The 14,533-nt window shown below is 44.3% G+C and overlaps 1 protein-coding gene across 1 annotated transcript; it reads right to left on the bottom strand.

Moving 5' to 3' along the window:
- Positions 1-6,658: 6,658 nt before the first annotated feature.
- Positions 6,659-12,986, bottom strand: LOC110486289 (protein Wnt-9b). Its single transcript, XM_036940991.1, has 4 exons — positions 12,793-12,986; positions 11,552-11,805; positions 10,447-10,712; positions 6,659-8,808 (listed from the first exon to the last, which is right to left on the bottom strand). The coding sequence occupies exons 1-4, from the start codon at positions 12,876-12,878 to the stop codon at positions 8,347-8,349; spliced, it is 1,068 nt and encodes a 355-aa protein (XP_036796886.1). The 5' UTR covers positions 12,879-12,986; the 3' UTR covers positions 6,659-8,346.
- Between the last annotated feature and the right edge of the window lie 1,547 nt (positions 12,987-14,533).

Below are 14,533 nucleotides of genomic sequence, written 5' to 3'. Positions count from 1 at the left end.
AACTGACCTATCATGAGAGAGATGGTTTGCTGGGCCTGTTGGTTGATGGTTGACACTTGTCTCTCCAGGCTACTTGCTTCTCAACAGAGGCCTGTTTTAACCCACCCCCACATGTCAAAAAAACATGATTCATGTTCAAGCCACTTCTTGCTCTTGCTGCTCACCATTTTCGGTTGTCATAACACCTCCTCAGGGCAGTGGTGGGATATGTTTAGATTTAACATGTAGCTCAGACAAGTAGAGAAGGAGAGGAAGGGCCCCTACGAGCCCTTTGGCAGATTATGTTGGCTGCACTGTCTGTGCTCTAACCCTAACCCTGGAGAAAGGAGGAGCAGAGTTTACCGGTCTTCCCCCCACACCTGAGCACTACAGGCAGATACTGACACCTAGACTCCAGATGTGGAGCATGCTCACTTCACTCTGATTGACCAAGTCATCATCATGTGTCCGTTTCAACCCCGCTCCTGCTAAACTCCCCTGTTCTGTTACATTCAGGTACATCAGTCACTGAACACACCTATGGGGAAAGAGACAAAGAAGGAATGTGTAGGTAGGGTTGAGTTAGGGTTTGTTGTTGTGGTTTTCAGGATAGGTCTAGTGTGAAGATGGATGTGTGAGATGTTTAGCCCTGTATATGTGTGTGTGTGTGTGTGTGTGTGGCCCCTTTTCTGAACCACCAGTAAGACACCCTATTTCCTGATGCCAGCGCTGGATCCCTGGGGCCGTCAAAAGCAGTTTCCTGGAACTAGAGGATTTTGAGCCGGATCAGTCTCCCTCTCCTGGCTAGACACCATGGCAGCAGCACTGTTGTTAGGTAGAGGAACTCACCCGTCCCACTGAATGAATCCCCTATGCCTTTGTTTTAAACATAAAGGGAAAATTATATGTTATTAAATCACTTATATTTAATGCACTGAACGATCCTTCTCAGGCAAAATAATACATTATAACTCTACAATCATAAACCCGGAGAGACAAAATGAAGAGCCCAATTATGACGAGCTAAATTGCTTCAGGGCAACGATGTTTGGATTCCAGTAATTTTTTGGAAGGCAACTGATCTTCTCATTCTCCTGAGGGAAATTATCAGTTTGCCTTTGAAGCCGTGATGAAAGGTTGAATGAAAGCAGATGAGTACCTGTCAAAAAAGAGAGGGAGAATTCATAATGTCTCTGTCTATGGGGACCAGGGAGAGGGGTTCGACTGGCATTTGTTTCTGCTCTTTGGCTGTAATGGAGGTGTGGAGGTGAGAGGGGCGTGCCCACCCAGAGAGAGGAGGAGGTGAAATGACTGCCCTGAAGATACTGGTGAGTCTCTCTCTCTCCTCTCTCATTCTCTCTCTCCCCTTCTCTCTCCTCCCCCCCCCTCTACCTGCTGCCTTTCTGGCCTGAGAGAGCACAGGGAGCATGGATCATGCAGCCGTCAGCCTCACACACACACACACACACACACACACACACAGCCCTGTGGCCATACCACCTAGGAGTGGTGACACCTAGACCCCGGAGCATCCGCTCTGCTGTCTCGGTGAGGATGAGAGATCATGTCCACCCCCATGACTGGATGACATGCCGTCTCCCTGCACTCTGCTCTCCCAGGGAGAGAAGGTAAACAGCAACATGGCACAGAGAGGAGCACAACATAGCACCTCACCGGGCTTCCCCTGCCTGCCAGTAGCATTACACAGAGTGACAGCTTCCTACCCACAGTCATGCACCAGGGTTTAATCACACTCTCATCATCAAGTCATATGTGTCAATGAGTCTTAAAATGTGGTTTTGAGGAAGTCAAAAGAAAAGATAGATGATAGATTGATGAATACTTTAATTGTGATACTGAAATGAATGACTTGGTTCTATGATGAAAATGTAGATATCGTAACTAACACTTATGTGTCCACATATTTGATTATTATCCAATAATTTAGAGGTTTGATTTTACAGATGTAGGATCTTAATGTGATCACTCTTTTGTTATTGAGAATTTTCCCACACAGCAGGAAATGCAAACTTATAGTTTATTCAAGGTTTAAAAAGTCTTCTAAAGTTTGTATTTTCCACTTTAAAATGTCAGACTTGATATGCCCTAATGAAAAATGTATCAAGCCTGGCAAAAAATGTCCATTAATTATAATCCACATAATAATTCACATGTCCTGTTGCTGCAGGATTATTTTCCTGGTGTAGCAAACTGGTTCATAATAAGATCCTACATCTGTACAAAGGGTAATCTTTCAACAACAAAAAATCTTAGTTTTACAATCAAATAGAATTTCAGGTGATACCACATGAATGTAAATATCCCATACAGTATGAATACACGTATGAGTTCATAGCAGCACCAGATGTCATGTGTTGAGAACACAGAGCTCTGGACCTTATCTCTATTTTCCTGTTCTGGACTTTGTTGATCTGGGAAAACTTTGTTTGTGCTTGTAATGGAGGTCAGGCCTACACTGTTGCGCGTGCGTGTGTGTGTGTGTGTGTGTGTGTGTGTGTGTGTCAAATCAAATTTGATTTGTCACATGCATCGAATACAACAGGTGTCGACTTAACCGTGAAATGCTTTGTTACAACGATGCAAAGTTGAAAAATAGTAACACAAGAAGAATGAAATACACAAGAATGGAGATATATACGGGGAGTACCAGTACCAGATCAATGTGCAGAGGTATTTGAAGTAGATATGTACATGAAGGCAGGGTAAAGTGACTAGGCATCCAGATATCAGATTATAGATAATAGTAGGAGTAAATTAAAGAACAGAATATGAGCAGCATATGATTAGTGTACAAGTGTGTGTGTGTGTGTGTATGTAGTCTATGTGAATGTGTGTGGGTTTTGTGTGAGAGTGTCAGTGTAGTGTGTGTGTGTGTTGTGCTTCTTTGTATTTGTGTGTGCACATCATGGAGCTGAGAGAAAGGGGGAGACAGATAGGGAGGTATAAGGGGGCTTATCGTGGTCTCCTATCACCCTAGCTGCAGAGCAAACAGCTGTGTTGGTACTCCAGGTGTTCCTCCACTGCAGCCATGGGGCTCATGGGAACAGCCTCCCCCACCAGTTTCCCAGCCCTCAGCAGCCCTCAGACATGGAGGAAAGGATTGCCAAGGGCTTACAGATGTAGGATCTTAATTTGAGCAAGTTTGCTCCAGCAGGAAAATAATCCCGCAGCAATAGGAAATGTGAATTATTATGTGGATTATAATTAATAGGACATTTTTGAAGGGGTTGATGCATTTTTTTGTTAGGGCTAATCAAATCGGAAATTTTTTAAGTGGAAATTACAAACTTTAAAAGCCTTTTTAAACCTTGAATGCAGTACACGTTTGCATTTCCTGCCGTGAAGGAATATTCTCAGCAACAAAAAGTTGAGGAGGGGGTTGGGGGGCGAACACAGGCTGAGGGGATGGGAGGCATCTTTGCTGTGTGAAATTAATTCACTAAAGCAGTTGTTGTCATCTGTCCTGCATCATATCTACTGTCTATTTATGTTTCTCTCCTCTGTGTACTTGTCTCTGAGGCCTTGGCTCGGTCTCCGAGGAACCACACGGTCTCCCTCAGGGTGCTACTTCAACCCTGCATGGAAAACTGCACTGTTTGAGACGTGACAGTGTCAGAAAACAATGTCGTAAAACTCGGCTTTACACAAAACAAACACAGCATAGGTATTCTCTCACATGGGACTTTCATGAGTTCTACCTGTGAATTCTACCTGTAGAACCTTCAGTAGAGCTCACTTTTGCCTCAAAGGTCATCAGTAAAATGCCCATGTCTCCTCTGCTGACACCCATGCCACAGCACAAGTTACCCTAACACCTATTTGTATCCAGACTCATCAACAGCCTCCCAGTCAACCACCAGTAATAACTCCCCATCCAGCCACCTATACTTCAGTGGTAGGCCCCTCCATAGAGGTATGCACTCAGCCTTGTCATGGCTCTAGGCATTGCATGTTCTTGTTGTGGGTTGAGCAATTGCATTAGTCATTTCACATTCCAAATTCCTACCCCATGCCGTATTCCCCAACCCTCTCGCTCTCTCTCCCGCTCTCCTTCACTCAATCCATCGCTCTGTTCACCACTTCCATTTTGCCAGGGCTGGGTAGGGTGTGGCCTGGTTTGGTGGTTTGGGCATACACACTGATGCTATCCTGCAGTACCCTCTCCTTAGAGGAGGAAATGTGACAGAGACTAGACTTTTGACCCGAGGGTTCAAATTACAGGAGGGGACCTTGCTATATGTACAGTGGGGCAAAAAAGTATTTAGTCAGCCACCAATTGTGCAAGTTCTCCCACTTAAAAAGATGAAAGAGGCCTGTAATTTTCATCATAGGTACACTTCAACTATGACAGACAAAATGAGAAAAACAATCCAGAAAATCACATTGTAGGATTTTTAATGAATTTATTTGCAAATTATGGTGGAAAATAAGTATTTGGTCAATAACAAGTTTATCTCAATACTTTGTTATATACCCTTTGTTGGCAATGACAGAGGTCAAACGTTTTCTGTAAGTCTTCACAAGGTTTTCACACACTTTTGCTGGTATTTTGGCCCATTCCTCCATGCGGATCTCCTCTAGAGCAGTGATGTTTTGGAGCTGTTGCTGGGCAACACGGACTTTCAACTGTGAGAGCCAGAAATCTTGCTTGTTTGTAGGTGACCAAATACTTATTTTCCACCATACTGTGCAAATAAATTCATAAAAAATCCTACAATGTGATTTTCTGGATTTTTCTTTCTCATTTTGTCTGTCATAGTTGAAGTGTACCTATGATGAAAATTACAGGCCTCTCTCATCTTTTTAAGTGGGAGAACTTGCACAATTGGTGGCTGACTAAATACTTTTTTGCCCCACTGTATGTATGTATCCTGGAGCAAGGTACCTAGCTACCTAACCCACTTTGCTCCAGTTAACATCTGCTGTACTTGTACAAATAAGTAATATATAATCCTGAAAGCTGTGTATGTTGCTATGGATAAGGGCATTCGCTAAGCAACGCAAATGTATCATACAAATACATGAATCAAAATGTCCAGGCTCAGAGCTCAATTCGTCTTCATCCATCAGAGCATGACACATTTCCACAGCCCAGCCCAGCATAGTCACCACCCACTGAACCCGGCTAACAGAGACACAGGGCGGATAGTGTTACTGCCACCGTCACCCTACATTGTGTATGTCATTCACGCCTCTGTTGTGTTTCAGGATGACAGTGAAGAGTTTAAGCACATCCAGCCTTCCTGGCCAGCCTCACACACTCGCACATGAACACTGGGACTATAAACACACACGAACACCACTCTCATTATGCTAACCACAGTTGCACACACACACACATATGCAAAAACAATTATCTTCCCTCACCCTGCTGTTTTCAGTCTGCACATAGAAATACAATCACACACACGTGTATGTTTACCCCCCCTTCTGAAGCTCTCCAGACTCCCAACTCTGAGCTGCCTCAGTCCTGTCCCTGGGGGCTTGTGCGTGAGAAGATGGCAGTGGACTCAGCAGCCCCCTCCACTCAGGGCAGTGGGGGAAATGAAGGCTTTAGGAGTTCATTATAAAACAACAACAGCAGCAGCAGCAGCAGGAGATCAGCCTCCTGGGCTCCAAACGATCCCCCCCCTCTCATCCTTCCATCGACTTCTCTCTCTTTATGTTTCTCGCCATATCTCTCTTTCTCCCCTCTTTCACCTCCTTCCGTCTTGTTCTTGCGTTCCTGTCCTTTCTCTCCCCCTCTCTCTCCCTCTTCACCCCCTCTTATTGTAAAGCAATTGTATGTAATAAAGGTAAATATTGATAAACAGTCATTATGTGGCGTCCTATATGAGCCAGCAGTCTGCTTGTGTCAACCTGTGACCTGTTGGATGTTTTAATAGAGCAGAGCTCATTATGTTGGAGCAGAGAATGCTCATGTCTAATCACTGTGATCGGAGATAAACATCAAAAGCTCCAGGACTCGACACAGTCTGTAAATGTAGCAATATCTCAAACAATAAGCCTTTGTGTGATTTGGTTCCCAGTGGAGAGCCTTCTCTCACAGGTACGAATATTTAATTTCTAATCATTAGCGTTCGATATGACCTTTTACCCTTTGAGGGGCGCACTGTATATTGAGGTCAAAGGGGGAAAAAACATTCTGCAGACAACATTCTTCTACATCATCGTCTTTGACATCATCATCATTATTGTTGTCATCATGGCTGGCCTGTTGTGCCAGAGGCAGAACACCTGTATGTGTGTGCTGCTCTCCTCCCCCTGCATGTGTTGGGCAGTTGGTGGTTGAGAGTGATGCACTGAGACCACAGTCCTTTCAGATGAAAAGGAGGGCAGGGCAGCACAATCAAGAAGTGGTTTTGCTGGAGAGAGACTGCTCGTGTGTGGAGCTCACGGCAGGTGTATGGCCGTGGCTTTTGTGACTGTGATTCTGTGATTGGTATGTGCGTGTGTGTGTGTGTGCATGCGAGAGAGAGAGAGAAAGACATACAGAGAAAGGATGACAAATTGATCAGGATGAAAGAAAGAGAAGTTACTGCCACAAGGCTCCCGTACTTTCATTTAAAGATGAGAAAGTAAAATATAGTAACAGGTAACAAGCTTGATCATTACTTATAGTGACTATGAATGGAGACAGAGACATTTTTTACAAATGTATATGTTGATTTATTTGAATTGCTTTTAAATAAGAATATACAGTATGTCAAAATGTAAATCATATTGTTACAGTATACAGCTATGACCCAGTTTAAAGGAATTGTACGTTGATCTAAAAGTTTGACTTTAGTTTCGTGACAGACACAAGGAACTATTTGCAAGGCAAATAAATCATTATGATAATTGCCCAAAGACCAGATGAGGTAGAGATATATACGATTCCACTGTCTAATATGCTTTGAGCCTGATATCAGTTATATCCATGTACATAACTCTATCTCTGCATAAACAAGAAAATAAACACTGGCACAGGGAACTGAAACAATTGTAAAAAAATATTGGAAACATAAATGGGTGCCTAAAAACCCTAGGGGCAGATATGGACCTTCAACCCTAACCCACGGACAGAGGTCTGGCATGGAGAGCTGGAGGAATGGTGGAGTCAAATACTGCTATTTTCTCTGATTGGTAATTGAGAAAACAAGCAGCATGATTGGGCCATTTCAAAGACATTAGAGAACAAAGATGTGCCTGAATTAGACTGTAGAGAAAACGGTTTGATTTGGTCAGGGGAACACACTTGAAAGCACAGCACAGTGCGTGCAGACATGCCCACTTATAAATAAAAAAATAGAGCAAAGTTCTTTACAGTGTCAGCCAAAGAAGATCTTTGCATAGCCGTTTTTAAGGACAGTGTTTGGAGTTTCCCTTAGTTTGAGTGCAATTTCCTTTGCATTTTTCCTTTACTGTATTAACAATGTCAAACATGTAGTATTATCATAGACATTCTCACAAGAGACAACGGGTCTACTTTACCACACAATAACCTTATGACTGCGTTTAGTCATAAATGACATACTAACTCACTGTGATTATAGGCAACCTGTACTAGCATTCCATATTCAGACATCCAGTGATTCAATGGGACTTTTTAAGGTGTGTGGTGGATATCAGTATTGACCCAGATACATTTCTCACCTTAAAGCAAATGAGTAAAGTACTACACATAACATAGCCAACATAAGTGCTTCATTTTTCTATTATCAATGAATGAACCCTTAGACTGCTCTCACAGCAAACAAAGAGACAAGCAAAACAGCAAATGAGACGTCAAGAGGCTCTAGATTCCTTTCTGGCATTTTCTGCCACTTTGGAAATGCTCTAAATCTTGATTTAAGCACTACAGCATAGTAGCAGTAAGACAAACTGACTAAGGAACCGACCGACAAGAGGACAGGACCAATGGAACTGTCAGGGCTCCCACAGAGATGTTGCCAAATAATGATGGTGACCTACTGTCCATTCCAGTACCTTGTGAAGAGCCCATTCCCTGCCCATAACTGTCCAGCAAGGCAACCCTCTCTCCCTCTCACTTAAGGTCTGTGATGTCAGTGCATTCAGTAAGAGCAAAGCAGAAAGTGGTCTTGATACTGCCTCATCTGAGGAGACAGCGCATGTTCGATTCCAACAAGTGGCAAACTACCAACAACATTATGACCTTGTTCCATTTCCATGCTTCCCAAAACAGTTCTCAGTTCAGAACAGGCATTTGTAAGGGTATGTTTAAAAGTCAAACCCTTTAATTTATCAAGAGTAATGTCTGAGTGGTTCTAGTCCTGCCATTTTGAATGTTCTCGTTTTCCTCTCCCCATCTTTTTCTCTTTTTGTCTCCATCTCTCCCCCTTTTCAGGTATTTTTGCAGGTGTACACTTCCTCCTCCCTGACACAGGTCTGGCACTCTACATGGCAGCACCAGCGCACCTGGCAGTGGCAGGAGAGGGTGGTGAGGTGCATGGCCGTGTTGTAGCCGCGCCCGCAGCAAAGGCTCTGGCAGCTGGTGTCCTTGGCACAGGAGCGTCCGGCCGTGCCGGGAGAGTAGCGTGACGGCCTGCAGAAGCTGGGGGAGTCCTCCAGGAACACCAGGTCAGTGGAGCGGTGGCTCTGGCCGTGGCGACGCGGCCCCGCCAGCTCCGTCTCCCCGGTGGCCGCGTTGGTGACACTCAGCACACGCACGGCCGTGTCGTAGCGGAACTTGAGCAGCCGCCCGGTGTCGTGGAACGGGGACAGCTGCTTCCAGCAGGTCCGCACGGCACAGGAACCGGAGACGCCGTGACACTTACAGGTAGTCTTCAGGCCACTCTTCACTGCCTGAAAGGGAAGGAGGGGGGGGGGGGGGGTGGGAGGAGGGGAAGAGAGTGAGATGTCAGTTTCTTCAGTCTGATTCATTAACTGGGCTCTTATCTTCGGTGCCTATCTAGACAGAGGGAACCAGTTTCCTGCAGGGTGGGTTGGTGGGGTGGGGGTCAGATGGTATGGGGCTAGTCATCCTTTAGTTTAGCTCAGTATGAACGGTTGAGATGATGGATTAGGGAGACTGTTCGGCATGCAGTATTTCATTCACCTGACGTCTCGCATTGAGACAGCGCCTGCGGATTAGTTTTTTTCAATGTGTTGAAACTAGCTCTTTCTCGCTGCTTCTCTCCTCTCTCTCTCCTATGAAGCCTAAGGCATTAGAGACAGGCATCACAGACAGACAGCAGAATCTTTCCACCCTGTCCTTTGTGTGTGTGTGCACGGAAAACGATCATGAGAGCTTAAAAAGCTGAAACAGTTAGAGAGTTTGGGTTAGCAGCCAAAGGATGGTGTCCTGCCTTCGTTCAAAAGTTCACTGAGCTTGGTGGTGGTGGGGTGGGGGTACCAGCGCTGAGGCACTCAGCCAGAGAGACTCTAACTGGGTGGGGGCCAGAGACAGGTTATGCTGCATGGGGGTCATCCTTACGGGGAGGGGGAGACCCAGGGGCTACTTCAGGGTTGAAGAGTTCTGCCGAGTTCCGCCCTACGCAGGTATGAACCCCTCAGGGGCATCTCAGAACATTACTGAGGGATGAGGGTTAGAGGGGGGGTGTTGTGAAAAAAACAACCACCTCCGGGTCTCTACTGAGCCGGATAGGTGGAAGATGAGGAAAACACCACACTCAATAAAGATAAGATAGACTACTTCAGTTCATCCTGTTGTTTGTATCTCTCCCTCTCTTCCTCTGAATGGCCTGCTGTCTCAGGTGAAAGGTAAAGGGGAAGAGCCTTGGGGCTGGCTGTTTCTAAGCTACACACACAAATACACACATAGTGGTTACCGTATGAACATTATGTGGATTTATGGAGAAGAGCACAGTTCAGCGCCATACAGTATGTGGAAAAAAATGCTTGCTCGTATATTAAAGGAGGCAACAGTTATAATTGTTCTCTCTGACGGGAGACCTTTAATTTTCTGTGGGCCCGCACAGCAAGCTTTATCATGCCTGCCTTGGAACACCTGGCTCCAGGGATCTGACAGCAGTCTGTCTCCTCTCCTATCCCTGTTACTTGCTGCCTCCTTCAGCCTCGACCAGCCCAGGCCCAGTAGCTATCTATCCACCAGGGCTACAAGAAGGGAAACACTATGCAGGGGGAGTGGGCTACTGGCACTGGATGAGATATATGGGCAAGGAGTCAGGGCTAGATCTGGTAAAGTCACACAGTCCCTGCTGCCTCTGTTGTAAGAGTTCATTGTATGATGAGCAGTGTTGGGTTTGTCTTCTGTTGGTGGGTCTAAAATTGAGCTGTTATAGGCTGATATGTTTATGATGTCGTCCTGAGCTTGGGAGGAAACTACTCCCTACTGGCATAGGCTAATATACCTTCTATTTTGAAAAAAATGAACTTAAGCCACAGTAGTGTCACTCACAAATGCTTAATGGGCTTCTTGTTGTTTTTCTTGAGCTTATGCACATGTCAACACTCACTCACCCGGATTCCAACGTTAATGTTGTGGGAGTCGATCTGCGCCCTCAGGTCTTTGCTGACCCTCTTCTGGCCCAAGAACTTCTTGAGAAATTTGGTGCTGTATTTCAAGTTGTCACCGCAGACCCCCCACTGCCATGCCTCGCGATGCTGTATTCCTGGGGAGTCATCGCACGTGCACCTCTCCATTCGGCCTGAGCTGCAAGCCTTTGCTAGTGCGTGGGACAATGCCGCTGAAGACACCGCAAGAAGAAAGGCCGTCTCCTTGAAGCCTGGAATAGACAAATGACATCAACAATTAATAATAGTCTACAATAATTTTTTTTTTATATATTTGTTTCAAATGTTGTTTACTCCTCATACATTGGCTAGACCCAGATATGCAAAGACTAGACTATCATCCAAGCTCATGAGATACATATTTTGGTTACATTCTACTCCCATGTTTCTACTCCAGTGTTCCATTTAAAGAGTTGTGTCATGATTTCGCACTGTTATTTGCTTAGCCCAGAGACATCGCTATGATGTATTTTAACCCAATTAATTCTTATTTTGACTAGGAGGGATTTTTTTCTCAGATGAAAGTGAGTAATCACGCCGCCCTTTTCCTCTGGTAACTGGGCGGTTTGGGGAGATATAAATAACCACTGGGCCCTCGTGGGCCCCGCCGCACCGGGCTTTTTGGCTCTTCAGCCCTTAATTAACTCCATGCTGACCTGTTCATGGCTCTTCGTGCTGATAGCATAACCGTGCTCTGAAATTATTTTATAAGTGGTGGAGCGTTAGCCGCTGACTTTTTTTTGTAGGCTATAGACTAGAGTTTAGCCTGGCTCTTTATTTTGAGATCACTCAACTACCCCACAACAGTCAATTTATCAATTCAATATACATACATTTTTAATCAATTGCATTATTGCACTTGATAAATCATTTGCATCATCAAGTAGTAATTTGACCCTTACGATATTCACAACACAACAGCAGTCTAGGCTATTAGGCCTACATGTTTACATGCTTCCCATGATGCGTCCCTCCAGATTGAAATCTTTCCCTCATATCTCTCTGTGTGTAAATACATGGAACTCTGTGAATTGATGACATATTATTGCACCTCTTTTCAGAAGACTCCCGCGGCCGTCCAAGCTACAGTTCCAGCGCTCGTTCCGGAATTGATAACGGCACTCCAAGAGGCTGAGGCGCACTGATTCACGCAGCGTCTCGGCCAAACCCGGCTCGCGGCGACACATTCGTTTCTGCCTACGGGTCAGGGTCATCTGCTCGCATTGTTTTAGGTGAGCTTTTCCCGTTGGGGGTTCATTGGAGAACGGGGCAGGCAAAAAGACCAAGGGCTCTCGGCCTGTCAGCCTTTCAAAGGAGACAAATGTATACATTCAGTGCAGTATAATTATCACTGCCGTTACCAAATTCAAAAGGAAAATGTCATATGAATAATCTTATCAAGAGAATATAAATATGTAGACCTATAAATAATAACCAATGTTCTGGTGGTCCTGGGAATAAAGAAAACATGTTGTTCGAGAGTAATTTCTATAACATGTGTCCATAACAATTACATTTTGTTTATAGAGCCATAGCCTATAAATCGAAACAATATGTCTAGTTTTTGCTGACTCTACAAGCTTTTAACAACACACATAGGTATACGCGCAATTAAGTATAAACGTAGTAAGTCATATCAAAATGTCGCACATATCGGCCTATATTTGACTTATAATAAAAAATAAAACGGAGTGTAGGATTCTAATTTTAAAATAAAATATTAAAACAAATCTGTTTTATGCATGCAAATGAGCTCCCTCATACAAATTTCGACTATTGCCAAAAAGTGAGAGAATTGAGGTGGTGCCAAACTCGAGAGGTCAGGAGACCGTGAGAAACCATTCACACTCACAGCAAGTCATAGATTATACAAAGGCTATCTTACATATTCAAATATTCTGCTCTGAGACTTATTTGGCAAATGAATAATCATCAATAATATTATTATAAGATGTAGTGGTATCATAAGGATGTAGGCCTATTTGAAAAATTGTCACACAGCCTTGTAAACTAGTCTACTATGTTTACTTTTAGATAGCAGAAAAATGCAATCATAAATTATCTCTGTGGACTTGAACATCCAAACAAGTCAACATTTACAGTCCTACAGTAAGGTCTCGTGCGTAATTGCGCACGATAGTCATGGAACGCTGGGCTTCCATCATATAAGCAGGCTATGTACGTCGCATCACATGCATTATTTCCTACCGACATCGATCTGCTGTATATGTTAGAAGCAAGGAAAAGACAATACAACTGCAGAGACATAACAGTAAAGGAGTTGTGGCTGACCCAAAATATGCTGCAGTGTGCGAGAGGAGGATGCAGAGCTCAATGAGTCGCAGTAGGCAGGCGGTCCTTGGGAGCCTAGAGCACATGATGACGGGTCGACGCTGCTCTTCATCTCGCTGATTCTGCACTGGGAAAGTCTGTGCCGTCTGGCAGGCTCACCTCCTAAGTGGCCCACACAAACTTCGGTCCACTGCGGCAGGCGCGGTCCCAAGGGAGGCAAGGCCTCTGGGGAGCGCATCATCGTGCCACACGCCCATTGGCCTCCCTTGTCGTCCCACCCCAACCATTGAAACGCCCCACACTTAGATGGAAGTGACAGGTCGGAAATCTACCTGTCTGTGATGAGCATTCGTCTGGGTTTTGTCATTATCGTGCCTCATATTCAAACTTGCTGGTGCATTTTCATTCTACCCACTGACAGATCTACTGTGCCATGTGGATATGGATGTGTGGATACACCAGTAGCAAGTGTATGGGCATATACCAGAATAAACTATAGGCTATAGGATGTGGCTGGCTATAGAATGACAATAACCGAGTGTGCTCCTTTAAGAAGTTCTGTGGCTGCCTGAGAAGGTAGACATAGCCTACAAATAGAAACATGCAGATACACTTGTTATAGCAAAAATGGATCTTGGATTATAGGCATAGGATTCCATAGGAATATATTAAGCAATACATACTTTTATACAGTTGAATCTCCACCATCACTTGCTGAATATTTTCCATTGCCAGCAAAGACTCGCTGATGGTCTGTCTCCTTCTTCATAATTCTATTTTCATTTTGATCATAATGTTTACAATCCACCAAGGCTCCAATCTAATTTTCCCTACCTAACAGTGTTTTTTTTTTAAATTCTTATTTACTGTTTCATAGCAGTAGGGAAAAACGTCTATAAATACGTTTTTGTACTCAACTGGATAACATCTTTATTTTGTAATATATTTATGCTCACGTGGGCACTTGACCAAACACCTGCAAGGAGAAGGAACACATTGTGGCATAGACAGCCCTAGACAACACACAAACTAATGACAAGTGGTATTGCCCACTGCCTAGTCACGGTGAATAATACTGTACAAAAACACATACAGACAAACATCAACAATAAGCTTTTATTTTAATGCAATGCATCTCAAGGCTTATACCCCCTAATTAAAGGATATTCTGTGCTTCATGACACCTGTAGATATATCTGCCTACCACCCATGATGTCTCAGTCCATAAGCCATTTTCATATAAAATCCCTTTTGTTCACTTCATGTCCAACAGCAACAGCAACAACAACAACTCTGGTTTACAATTACCATGTGGATGAATGGGTAATCAAAGATCTAGTTGTCTGCTCAGTGCTGCACCTGCATAACTGAGAGGATCCGGACAACCACCTGAATTAGCTAACCATGAGCACAAACACATGAAAGGTGGACAAACTTCCACCTGATGATATTGCACTCACATAGGCCTATGCCTATAATTTCAGAGTGATTGATTTATGGAAAGGAAACAAGTAAACGGAAACTATTGGCTTTGATTTATTGGGACATTATGACGCAGCATGGAGACGGCCCCATCTAGTGGATTTAATATGAACAACACACATTGTGAGCCTTTAACGATGACCCCAACAACCTTGATGAACGCTTGAACCCTGATGCACCTTGAACCTTGCAACCCACTTCTCCCCTCTGCCCACCTCCAGGGCCCCCCCAACTCCAGGGTACCTACCTGTTGGCCCTA

Source organism: Oncorhynchus mykiss, chromosome 13 (assembly GCF_013265735.2).
Source record: "Oncorhynchus mykiss isolate Arlee chromosome 13, USDA_OmykA_1.1, whole genome shotgun sequence".
Lineage (NCBI taxonomy): Eukaryota > Metazoa > Chordata > Actinopteri > Salmoniformes > Salmonidae > Oncorhynchus > Oncorhynchus mykiss.
The sequence above is the reverse complement of the archived record's forward strand: the minus strand, read 5'-3'. Positions and strand labels throughout refer to the sequence as shown.

Bases quoted from the DNA above. Each gene is read 5' to 3' on its own strand.
- LOC110486289 (XM_036940991.1), bottom strand. From the start codon at position 12,878: ATGTGCTCTAGGCTCCCAAGGACCGCCTGCCTACTGCGACTCATTGAG. The intron at 11,806-12,792 runs GTCAGCCACAAC...CTCCTTTGAAAG, and splicing joins CACACTGCAGCATATTTTGG to GCTGACAGGCCGAGAGCCCT. The intron at 8,809-10,446 runs GTGAGTGAGTGT...CTTCCCTTTCAG, and splicing joins ACATTAACGTTGGAATCCGG to GCAGTGAAGAGTGGCCTGAA.